Source organism: Chiloscyllium plagiosum, unplaced genomic scaffold (assembly GCF_037043375.1).
Source record: "Chiloscyllium plagiosum isolate Xiang-an unplaced genomic scaffold, Cpla_swu_hap1 HiC_scaffold_14, whole genome shotgun sequence".
NCBI lineage: Eukaryota > Metazoa > Chordata > Chondrichthyes > Orectolobiformes > Hemiscylliidae > Chiloscyllium > Chiloscyllium plagiosum.
The window spans coordinates 37,905,703-37,918,976 of record NW_028270152.1 but is presented as its reverse complement, the minus strand read 5'-3'; the positions used below and the strand labels follow the sequence as shown (position 1 = coordinate 37,918,976).

Here is a 13,274-nt window from a genome sequence, read left to right as displayed (position 1 = left end):
TGTTTGTAGCTGCCTTGTGATCCTCCACTTACAGGGGTAATTAACATACTGTGGAGTTCTGTGGTGACCTCGCTCCGTGGAACATCCAGGAACAATTCTTGTTGCACATCCATGCCAAGAGTTGCTGGGAAAATGTGCTGTGAAAGCCGCTGTAGTGAGAATGTTTCTCGAGCACTTTCACAGATGTATTTCCTTAAATTTAAAACAGATGAGCTAACACATAAAAGGTGATACAAGGCATCAGTCTCTGGAACTTCTCATTAGGTACATTGTTGTTTTGAATGGAGTTTGTTGCACAACATTATTATAGAATGCTTTGACCCCTTTAAAATTACAGCATGCTTATTTTCCCCATTTATCAACTATTACAAACTGGTTACAAAAATTATATATACGTTCCAATTGATTTCCTTTGAATGTTTATTGCAGATACCATTTTATTGTAATGGCTGTTCTTGATCTTCAAAAGGTTGTCACTTCATTTATTCTTGTGTTCGTTGGAATAAAAGTATTTCTGTTTCTGTAAGTTTTATTGAATGCATAAGGTTTATAGTTACATAGAATCACATAAAATTTACAGCACACAAACAGGCTGTTGGCTAGTGTTTTATCCTCCATACTAGCTTCCATTCTATAGTCCATCTAATGCTGTAATGCATTCTGTGCCTTTCTGCTTGATGTGCTCAACTAGCTTACTAATTAACATGTCTATTCTGAAACAAGAAGAGAAATTGCTGGAGAAACTCTGCAAACCTGGCAGTACTTGTGGAGTGTTACGTTCCAGTGACCTTTCTCCTGCATGGCTTAGAGTTAGTGCTTACTGACTACAGTTCCACCTTCAACACCATTATCCCCTCTAGACTAGTCTCTGATACCTGGGTCTCAGCTCCGCCCTCTGCAACTGGATCCTCAGCTTTCTGATCCATAGATTGCAATCAGTGAAGGTAGGTAACTGCATCTCCTCCACAATAATTCTCAATTCCGGAACCCCCCAAGGATGCATCCTCAACACCATACTGTAGTCCCCGTACACCCACGACTGCGTTGCCAAATTCTAAACAAGCACCATTACAAGTTCACTGTCAATACATCCCCTCCCCCTGCCCCCACCAAAAAAAAGTTGGTTGAATATCTAACAACGACAAGTCAAAATACAGAAGGGAGTTAGAGGGCTTGGTGACCTGCTGCAATGTCACCAACTCTCTCTCAACATCAGCGAAACTAACGAACCGATCATTGACTTCAGAACGAAAGGATGAAAACATGCCCCCATCTACACAGCAGAACTGAGGTTGAGAAGGTGGAGTGTGTCAAGTTACTTAGAATGATGATAACCGACAATCTGTCATAGAGTCATAGGGTCATAGAGATGTACAGCATGGAAACAGACCCTTCGGTCCAACCTGTCCATGCCGACCAGATATCCCAACCCAATCTAGTCCCACCTGCCAACACCCGGCCCATATCCCTCCAAACCCTTCCTATTCATATACCCATCCAAATGCCTCTTAAGTTGTACCAGCCTCCACCACATCCTTTGGCAGCTCATTCCATACACGTACCACCCTCTGTGTGAAAATGTTGCCCTGTAGGTCTCTTTTATATCTTTCCCCTCTCACCCTAAACCTATGCCCTCTAGTTCTGGACTCCCCGAACCCAGAGAAAAGACTTTGTCTATCTATCCTATCCATGCCCCTCATAATTTTATAAACCTCTACAAACTCACCCCTCAGCCTCCAACATTCCAGGGAAAACAGCCCCAGCCTGTTCAGACTCTGCTATAGCTCAAATCCTCCAACCCTGGCAACATCTTTGTAAATCTTTTCTGAACCCTTTCAAGTTTCACAACATCTTTCCGATAGGAAGGAGACCAGAATTGCACACAATATTCCGACAGTGGCCTAACCAATGTCCTGTATAGCCGCAATATGACCTCCTAACTCCTGTACTCAATACTCTGACCAATAAAGGAAAGCATACCAAACACCTCCTTCACTATCCTATCTACCTGCGACTCCACTTTCAAGGAACTATGAACCTGCACTCCAAGGTCTCTTTGTTCAGCAACACTCCCTTGGACCTTACCATTAAGTGTATAGTCCTGCTAAGATTTGCTTTCCCAAAATGCAGCACCTCGCATTTATCCGAATTAAGCTCCATCTGCCACTTCTCAGCCCATTGGCCCATTTGGTCCAGATCCTGTTGTAATTTGAGGTAACCCTCTTCGCTTTCCACTACACCTGGACCTCCCATGCAGATGTGACGGTCAAGAAGGAACACCAACACCACCTCTTCCTCAGGCGCCTCAGGAAACTTGGCATGTCCATAAGGACCCTCACCAACTTCTACAGCTGAACTGTTGAAAGCGTACTATCTGGTGTATAACGGCCTGGTATGGCAGCTCCTCTGCCCAGGAGTGTAAGAAATTACGGAAGCTGTGTGTATAGCTCAGATGATCACGGAAGCTAACCTCCCATCTGTGGATTCTTTTCCAATTACGTTGCTGCTGAAGAAAGGCTTCCAGCATCATCAAAGGCCCCTTCTACCCCAGTAATGCTGTCCTACAACCTCTTCCGTCAGGCAGATAATACAGAAGCCTGAACACACGCAGGTTCAGGAACAGCTTCTTCCCGGCTTTTATTAGACTGATGAATGGACTCTTCAGCCTCAAATAATATTGATCTTGCTCACATTGCTCTCGCCTAGTGCATGCCCTGTGCAATGTAACCTGTATGCTTCTGTCTAAATCTTTCTGATTTGTACATCCTTGCTTACTATGATCTGTCTGTACTGCTCGTAAATCAAGCTTTTCATTGTACTTTGATTTATTTATTGTCACATAAACCAATCAAAGTTGAGGAAAAAAATGGTATTTTTGTTGATTTACAAAGAGGTGAGAGTAAAGGAGTGAGCCAACCCCCAGTCCTTCTCATCAGCATGGATACCAAATCATTTTCCTTGATGCTGTCAGTTCTTAAGGGTCATTGGACTCAAAACTACTTCTTGGTTTTTCTCTCCACAGACCCTGCCAGACCTGTAGAGTTTCTCCAGTAATTTTTGTTTTTGTTTGATTTCCATCATTCTGTATGGCTCCTTTGTTTTATTTTAATACATCTTTTTATGCTGTTTTCCAGTTAAAGAATAAATATTGGTAATATGTTGAGTGATGGTTTGAAAGCAATTAGTGCGGTGTCAAATGAGTTGAAACATGAGCCAAAGTTGAATTCTGGTCTGCAGACACATCAATTTGATAATTACATCTTTCATATTTCTAAACTCTTAGATTGTGTAGCAATTATTGGCAAAACAAAATGGTTACTTTGATAATACTGACTAAAATTTTTTTGTACTTTTGCAGTAATTTACATTTTTACTAGGAGGCCCTTACAAAATGGTAACAATAGTACTGTTGCTGTCTGAAGAAGAGAATGGTGCTGCAAGTATTTGGTAGTGATGTGCAGTACTTAAATAATGCAAAACCAAATAGTTTTTTTTTGATAGTTACCATTTGTGTGATTTTGAAGTGGTCAGCACTCCTTAATACAATTAATATTTAAAAGTGTGCTTAACCAGTATTAAATTAATACTTTTTAATTCCTTTTTCTCCTGAGTGTCTAATTTCCAAAAGTAAAAGGTGGTTTCCGTTCTTGACTTGTGGCTGAGTTTTAAATATTGGCATGTTTAACAAACATCAATTAGCTATCGAAAATGCAGTGAAGTGTGGCTCGATGACTACGAAGAAGTTGTGCTGTTAATTAAATGGACTGAGCATTTGCTTGCTGTCACTGTCACAATTGACATTAATTATTGATAGAAGCTGACATAGCGCATGTGCTACTAGAAGTGACTGTAATATAAGCTAGAAACTGCAGTGTGCTTGGGTGGTTGAGGACTGAATCTGTTGCTGAAGGCCGTTTCGTTGCCCCATTTTATGAAGTTGGATTTCTGTCTGTACAGTATATTATTCCATGACTTAAGATGTAACACAATGAGTCGTCAAGTTTCCTTTCTTCGTGTACCTCCACAGGAGCTGCACAGGAGAACGCCAAGTCAGCCAGAGTCCGCAAAGACGAAGGCTCTTCAAACGGTTATTGAAATGAAGGTAAGGCCGTTTCAGATAACTACAGGACACTGTAGCATGATCCTGAAAGAAAATGCATATCTTTGTAGTGAGCTTATTAATTTTAACCTGGCTAAAATCCTAGGTATGTTACATATTTAATTAAAACCAATGTTTGAACTGATACATTTGACTTTAAAACAAGTTATGTCAAAAGTTTATCGGGAAGCAGTAATAACATTTGCTGAACAGTTCACTATTGCAGTTCAGGTGATGTTTACTTTTCTGATTTTAGATGTGGAATTTTACTTCCACTGTGTTGGTACCAGTCCTCAGGGACAGCAGGTTTTTGCCAGAGTGTGGAAAAACTGAAATTCTCAACTTAAATTATTAATTATATAAAAATGCTGACAAAGCACTAACATCAGGCAACGTCCTTAAGTTATTAATTTAAAAGCATCATCAAAAATGAAATAAACACAAATTTAAAAGTCAAGAATGGAGATATTTGCTATGTACTTTTTTACAATAAAAGATATAGTTCTGTGATTGAAATTTGAAAAGATGTAAATTCACTGCCACTGCCTTTTATTGGGAAGATAGCATCAGTTAAATATTCAATTAAAGTTTATTTGGAGAAAAAAATCTTCTGATTTTAGTAAATCTTTTCAAATATTCATAACAAGTAGTGATGCATAAACTTTTGAAGGAAATAAATGACAGCCGGATAAGTTTTTTTTTAACTTTGTTACCAATTTCCTCAAGACTTCATGTCTTCAAACCACAGTTAAAGCCCTACTGTCTGAACTACTGGATGATACAGAGTTAGGTTTTATAAAGGACTAATTTCTATAAATGAAACATTCTCAAAAGCTGTTCCTTTATATTTAATAAAAAAAGGTATGACTTATAGTTACTGTGTTTGAAGCTCTTTATCGGTTGGATTAATCATAAATTGACCACGATGATCCTTTGAAACAACACATTAAACTCAGACTAGAGATTGCACATCTAATGTGACTTGAAGAAATGCAAATTAAATCAAAATCTGAAGTGTAAAAATATGACAAATCCATTAAATAATAAGCAGTGCAATAAATAATACAAAATTAAACCATTCCTCTTGGATAACTAGCCGATTCAAGAGAAGTCTTTCAGAAAGTGTTAAGATTTTGCAGATTAACACTTGAGATTCACTTACAGAAGTGACCACTGATACTGGGCCCAAAGGAAATATCAAGTTCCTCAAAAATGAGAATGTGCCTTTATATACACAATCTGTCCAAATTTCTGTGGCAAAGCCCTGGGATTAAATGCATAGAACATAAACCTGTGTCATTCTAATTCAATTTATTGAAATCCTTTGGAAAAACCAGCAAGCTACCTGTACCACCCTCAGTCTCTCTCAACTGGCAATATCCTGCTTCCGTTGCAGTATGAATCCCAAAGGAATTATGTGTTTGCACTACTCTACTTAAACTGAAATAGTTTGTTTTCTGTGTTAAACTGCTGGCCAACAACTACCTTTTCCCCCGTTGGTTGAAGGATGGGTCCTTCATCCATGCCAATAAGAACCATTGTGGCAAACTACCCACTGCTGTTTTGATTCCTAGTCTCAGCCAAGTCCTATTGTGCAATCTGATCATAGCACCTCCAGTGTACCCACAAAGCTGTTAAATTTACACTTGCTTAATTCCAAGCTTCTTTTATCCAATTAGGATATCTCAGCTCAGCAACAGGTGCATTTACGGTTACTATAATACTTAGAATCTGAACAACTTTTTATGCACTGATCCACACCACATTTGGTTGCATTAATGGAATAATCAGCCTCTGCTTGCCTCACATTTATCATTATATATGCCCAAGCATATTTTTATATTAAGACTGCAATTGGTTGCTGAAGATGCAGTGCAATTCTTTATAAAATTAGTGATTGATTTTGGGATCCACTGTCACATTTGAGAGATCTATATTTCCTATATTAAGTGTGTATATAAATATATCACATTATAGTGGCAGTCTTAGACTTCGGTAACTGAAGCAGCCTCATTACACACGTGAATCCATAACTATTTTAAGGCTTGAGTCTCATTTGCAAGTTGTTGATGAGCTGTAAGCACCCACTGCGTTTTGTGGTTGTGGGAGGGTCGGAAAACAGCTGAATTTATTTTCAGGTCACCAGACAGGTTGGATTGAACAGGGGGTCTCTAAATGTGCTTCATTTTTATCTACTCTCTACTCTTTGGGTTGTTCTGTGTGTCCTGGAGCATTTTCTTTTGAGGCCTGGTGATTAGGATGCTAAAAGCCTTAACATTGCAATTGAGGCCTTACTGTCATTAGACACAGATTGCTGTATTTAAAAATCCTGCTTCATGTTTCAGGTGCTTGTTTTTCCATCACCCAGGTCAGACAGGCTATAGGTGTCAATATTCTGGCTAAGGAGCTGTCTATGAAGCTAATCTGACTTTCGTTATTGGTTGCCTATTTTTGAGTTAGAACTGAAAGTTAACACTATCTCAACACTGCCCCAATTTCTTAAATTCCCTGTCGTGCCAATTCTGTTCCCTGTCTTAATACAGTCAGATTCACTGACTCAGTGAGCCAGATGAATCATCTGATTCCCACCTGTAGAATATTTCCTGGCACTCAAAATGCCAGAATATAATCATGTAATTGCTTGAGTGCCTTGCACTCCTCCTTGAGCAAATAGACTCTTAGATCATCTGGAACTGGTATCCGGAATGAATCCTTTAACGTTAATTAATTCAGTGCCTTTCTAATAACACATTTCTGTGCATCTAACCACAATTTCTAAGTACCCTCCAGCTCTGGCACATATTCTGCATGCAATGAATGGAGTGTTCCACAAATCATTGTCAGTGAGACCATAACATTTATAATTGCATAATCTATGATGACACCATCACTGGTTACTGCTAAATGAGCACGTTAGTGAATCAAAGCCTCTGTGCATATGATTCAATCACCTGAAAACTTATAAAAAATCATCCATGTCATTCCTTTACTATTGGACTGGACTTAGTTGAACTTCCTGTACAGTTTTATTGGCAAGTTCAGTTATATCCTTGTCAGAACTACTTGATTCTGTGCCATTCTGTATCAGTTAATTTGAATGACAATGCACTTTTTCATGTTTCACTAGTTCCCTCTGTTTTCATTTACCTTGCATTTATGTTGAAAGCATCTTATTCATGCTCAAATCAGTGCTGGTGTTCTTACCCTGCCTCTTAGAGCATTTTCCTTTTCGTTTGTTTCTCTGCGTTGTTACTTTGTAGGCTCTAGCTTTGACTGATGCGCACATTCCTTGTCTTTCCTCAGCAGACATTGCACTAATTTCTATCCAGATCTTCTCTGACCCATTTGTCTATTCTTCTACTTACGGCACTTGGGCAAAAAAATCCTTTCCTTTTATGTTGAACATTTTTCTTTACTCTTTTAAAGTCTTCCTAATCTCCATTTTAAAAAAATGTTTGTTCCACATGGTTTACTTTATTATTGCCTAATTTTCATCAAATATCTTTTTTTTTGCCCCACAATAAAATTGATTTTTAACTCAGTGGATCCCTGGTGGTTTTCACAGAATGGTTTTGCCAGCGAGAGTCTTTGTTTTCTTGAAACAGGTAGCTTTTGTTACCAGGTCTGAGGTGAAGTTATTTACTAACGAATTAATATTTCCACCTCTGACATGTTGGAACTGAAAGCTGCAAGTATTAAGCAACATAACACTGTAGAATTAAAATGTTTAAAGCACCTCCCATTACTGGATGAAAGTTGAACATTGCTGTATTTCTAATGGTATACTTATTACTGCACTCATCATATGATTTTGGACCCGATAAGATATGGCAGGGTATGTTAATTTAAATTTTCAGACAAGCTGTGTGTGTGCTGTCTTCTATTTCTTTTTTTCAGTAGAAATGCCTATGCAGAAATGTAAGTATTTCCACAATAGGGATATTTTGATATTGAACTAATAGAATACTTGCATTAGGTTTGTTCAAGATATTAACCTATTAACCCATCAATTGTTTCCATTTGAGTGTTTTCCTGTTACATGTAAAGGTTTGCGGCATGTTTTATAGAAGTCCAGTGTAAATGAAATGTATTAATATACTTCAGTGTTAATGTCTATGTACTTATTTTTATTGTGGCATCCCTTACCTAAAGATAAGCTTTGCTTTTCAATACACCGCTCTTTTTTTCCAGACTGTGTGAAGAGACAGGTAAAACCAGAGAAAGTAAATTGAGTTTGCTTTGCATTTGTGTGCAGCAGTTCTTCCTTTAATTCAGCTTTTAAAATTTGATCAAATTACTGATTAAAATCGATTCACTTTGGCTCATGTTAACTGTGTGGTTTGCGTTGTCTCCTCTGATGGCTTAATATTCATGTCACGTGGTATTAAAGTTGAAGCATCCTTGATGAAATTTGTGCCAAATTACATTGAACAATCTGATCCTGTCCAATAAATGTAACTTTTAAATAGTTCCAATGTTAATATTCCTTGCAAGAGAAACCAACCACCTCGGATCTAAAGTTTATTAGGGTGAAACCAAAGAATGTTGGAAATAAACATCAAACCATGCAGCATCTGTGGAGGAATAGCTCTTTATGTTTAAGGCCAATGATCTTTTCTCAGAACTTGAAGATGTCAGTGATGAACTAGCCTTCATAGAAGTACAGAGATGCGGAGGTACAGATTGGACACAACTTGCACTCTCTGACCATGGGAGTTGCAGTGCCTTCAACTTCATTATCAGAAACACAGTAGTGAGATCTTCTGTTGAGGAATACAAATAATAAAATGAGTGTTTTGCATGTGTCTAAATGAATTCAAATCTTGGGATTGTGACTTGTTCAACGACTCACTCCAAACACTTCTCCACTCGGCGCCTGACCCCTTATTCACCCCCCTCCCCCGTCCGCGTCATTCACAACTACGTTTCTTCACTGCTCACTATCTCTTGGAGTGAGGGAGCAATGTGGCAAGTGGGGAGTGGGATGCTGAATGGGAGGGGGGGGCTGAATGAAGCAGAGAGTGGCGAGACCGGGAGAAGGGGAACGCTAGACGCTGAGGGCACTGACTGGAGGTGCCGGGGACGCTAAGAAGTGGTGAGTGAGGGAGTATTCCATTAGCCTGCCTGTAGGCAGAGCTGGAGCCAGCTTCTGGCTATAGGCACATATCAACAATAACATCACCAATTTCCTGTGCCAGATTGGTGGCAGAAATTACTCTAAAGGACAAAAGAAGAGTTTTTGATCAGTGGAAAGATAGGAGAGATTAAATGACAAAAGGGATGGTCACGCAAGACAAAATGGAATGTTAACAGGACAAATAATGCAAAAAATGTGTCTGGAGGAGTTGTCATTCAAAGAGTGAGAGCAGAATTTATGATCTGAAATTATTGAACTTAGTGCATGAGGTGCTGTTCTTTGACCTTGTTTTGAACTTCATTGCAATAGTGCAAGAGCATAAGTGTAAGATGATAGGTAAAAGTGGAGAATTAATAAAACTGGAAACCAGTATCATGGAGACTGATCTAAGTTGTTCTCACCCAGTCTGCATTTGGATGCGTCTGTGTGAAGGAGATGCTGCATGTGAGCAGTCACTACATGATACAAACTTAAAAGAGGTTGAAGTAAATCACTGATTAACCTGGAGGAGTGTTTGGGTACCTGGACATTTGGAAGGGAGGGGTTAAGAGCATGTGTTGCACCTTGCATGATTGCATATGAAGCTTCAGTGGGAAGTGAAAGATTCAGTCATTGACTGGAGTTTTGTGGAAGGAGCAGACCCTTTTCAATGCTGGTAACGGAAGAAAGGGTGGATTTGGTGGTGATGGAGCTGTTAAAGTACAAAATTGCGTGGGTGAAAGATGAAAGCAAGAGGATTCCTATTGTTTTTCTTGGAGCTTGAGTGTGGGGAGGGGGTAGAATTGTGGGAAATAGAATGGAACTCGTCAAGTATCTTGTATTCCTGGGAGGGAATTTTCCGTTTGAGGAAAAAAAAGAGACATCTTGGAAGCACTGGTATTGAAACTGGCAAATGTGATAGAGAACTTACAGGAAGTGCTTTGGAAGGAAGTGTAAGCAAGTCAGCTTTGGACATGGAACTAACAAGTGAAATTTCTTTATATTTTTCCACTTCTGTTGAAAGGCCATTGGCTGGACATGTTAACTTGGTTTATCTCTCCACAGATGGTCCCTGACCTGCTCAGACTTTCTAGCATTTACTGTTTCTATTTCAGATTTGAGATCTTCCATTTTACGATTTTATATTGATTTACCTTTGTTATGCATGCTTCATTGAACCAAAGATATTAAAGAAAGATGAACAACTTACTCAAACAGCAGGAGAGAGGGAACTGTAGAACCTGGAGCTTGAAAGACATGGCTGCCAACATTAAGGACGAAGGGAAGATGGCTGGGTAATATGGAGATTTTGAAGGATTTTGGACTGGTGAAGATGATGTAAAGGTAAAGCTGCCATAGGCCCCAAGGATCATAGGGCTGTTCTGTCATTAGAGTGAGAGAGATGACTGGTCATTGTTTAACCTGAGTGGCAGCATGTCTCAGGCCAGGGCACGGTTCCTTGAATCATACTGCGTCACAAACCAGCCATCCATCCAACTGAGCCAACTGACCACCTTGTACCTAGTATAGTGGTTGCTCAAACAGAAAATGCTAGAAGCAGTAAACAAGAGTGGCAAAATCTGTGGAAAGAAAATGAACTCAACATTTTTTGACAGAAGTCTGCTTGTCATCTCTACTAACATTGTTAGCTAGATTTGTTCTAGCATTTTCTGTTTTTATTCCAGATTCCTAGCATCCACAGTATGTTGCTTTTCTAGCAGTATGATTGTTGCTGAATGAGTAATATAGAGAGTGAAAATGATAAATGAGAATGAAAGCTCAAATCCCATCTTAACACTGCAGAAATTTGTGTATCAACTTTACTTTTTTAAAAAAAAGTGACCATGAGACTATCAGATTACAGTAAAAGCACATGATGTTGACTCTTTAGGGAATTAAAACTGCCATTCTTACTCTGGCTTATTGGAGATTCTTTGTGGGGACAGAGAGAGAGAGAGAGAGAAAGAGAGAGACTAGCAAATGGGGCATCTATCAATGGGAGGTGTAAGGAGATGAAAAAAAGGTTACCATTTAACAGGTTTGGGATTGACTGATGAAGTCAGAGGATGGGCATGTGGTTACAGAATGGCTGGTGAATGCTTATGGTGGGAGTGGTCGCTGAGAAGATTGCTGCCATCCAAGGCCCCAAAGAAGCTTTCCACATCCATCAAAGTTTCACTTGCACATCCATCAATGTCATTTATTGTATCTGTTGCTCTCAATACGGTCTCCTCTACATGGGGGAGACTGGACGCCTTCTTGCAGAGTGCTTTAGGGAACATCACCGGGACACCCGCACCAATCAGCCCCACCACCCTGTGGCCCAACATTTCAACTCCCCCCTACCACTCTGCTGAGGACATGCAGGTCCACCGCCGCTCCCTCACCACCTGACGCCTGGAGGAAGAACACATCATCTTCCGCCTCGAAACACTTCAACCCCATGGCATCAATGTGGACTTCACAGTTTCCTCATTTCCTCTTCCCCCCACCTTATCCCAGTTCCAACCTTCCAGCTCAGCGCCATTCTTATGACCTGTCCTACCTGCTAATCTTCCTTCCCACCTATCTGCTCCACCCTCTTCTCTGATCTATCACCTCCATTCCCACACCCTTCCACCTATTGTACTCTTCGCTACTTTTCCCCAGCTCCACCCCCCTCCCATTTATCTCTCCACCCTGGAGGCTCCCTGCCTTCATTCCTGATGAAGAGCTTTTGCCCGAAATGTCGAATTTTTTTTTTTCCCCTGCTCCTCTGATGCTGCTTGATTTGCTGTGCTTTTCCAGCACCACTCTAATCTAGACTCTGATTTCCAGCATGTGCAGCCCTCACTTTTGCCTGATAAAAATGTAAGTCAAACGTTGATGCCTTAATTCTGTGTCAGGAACAGACTTTACTCATTAGTCAGCAAATTAAAAACAGGTGTAGTGGTCAGTGCTGCTTATTGGAAGAAAATGATGAAGGATAAAGGAAGGATTTTGAACTGAGGGTATTTAAACTTACCTTTGCCATGTGTGGCTGATTTTTTTTTAAAAAAACTTAATTTGGAAGGAAATTTAAATATGAATATTAAAAGAAAACCTTGCAGTTGAGTTAAATAGGGTTATATGAGAGCTGCCTGTACTGCAGGCCAAATGGCCTTACCCTTACCCTGTCCTGTATTTTTTGTAATTTAATGAAAGTCATCTTCTCTGCCTTTGAGCTCAGTGCATGGTTTAAAAATGCTGATGTAGAACCATTGTTTATGGCAATGCATCTTGTGAGGAGTATCCCAAACACTCTGCCTTTTGCTCTTTGCGCAGCCTGCTGGTTTGCTTTAGATAATTTCACGCAAAGGTCAGCTCTGACTGAGGTTTCCTGTTGCTACCACTGAATGGAATTGTTGTTTATTGGTAAAATCAAGTTCCTCCCAGCTCTGGTTTCCCCTCTGCAAATTGTTCTTTCTCGATTGGTGATTGTGACTTGTTGCATAAAAACACTTTCAAAAAACTATTTAATTACAGGAGCTGGTAAATGTTGGAACATTTGCAGAAGCTTTCTGACAGGATACCACATGTTCAGATATCATGTGGCCAGAATACCATGTGACATCCAGGAACGCATCCGACTAGGATCTCTCACCAATTCTGATTTGCTTGATGGCATGGTGGCTCAGTGGTTAGCACTGCTGACTCACAGCACCAGAGATCTGGGTTCAGTTCCCGCCTTGGGCAGCTATCTGTGTGGAGTTTGCACGTGTCTGCGTGGGTTCCCTCTGAGTGCCCCGGTTTCCTTCCACAGTCCAAAGATGTTCAGGTTAGGTGAATTGGCCATGTTAAATTGCCCATGGTGTTAGGTGCATTAGTCAGGGGTGAATGTAGTGGAATGGGTCTGGGTGGGTTGCTCTTCGGAGGTTTGGTGTGGACTTGTTGGGCCGAAGGGCCTGTTTCCACACTGTAGGGAATCTAATCTAAAACCAATCTAATACATGCTGGCTTTGCCAAATACTGTAGTGGAAGTGTGAAGAAGAGGCAAGCCCAGCTGTTTGGAAGGAACAGAGAAAGTTTGCCTTTGCAGGT

General features: G+C 40.1%; 1 protein-coding gene across 10 annotated transcripts in view; it reads left to right on the top strand.

The window, feature by feature from the left end:
- Positions 1 to 13,274, top strand: part of erc2 (ELKS/RAB6-interacting/CAST family member 2) — an 846,554-nt gene that overhangs the window by 215,780 nt on the left and 617,500 nt on the right. For all 10 annotated transcript variants that reach the window (XM_087994311.1, XM_087994312.1, XM_087994315.1 and 7 more), the window contains one exon: positions 4,028 to 4,102. In XM_087994311.1, coding sequence (XP_087850437.1) covers positions 4,028 to 4,102 — 75 coding nt within the window. The remainder of the gene's footprint in view (positions 1 to 4,027; positions 4,103 to 13,274) is intronic.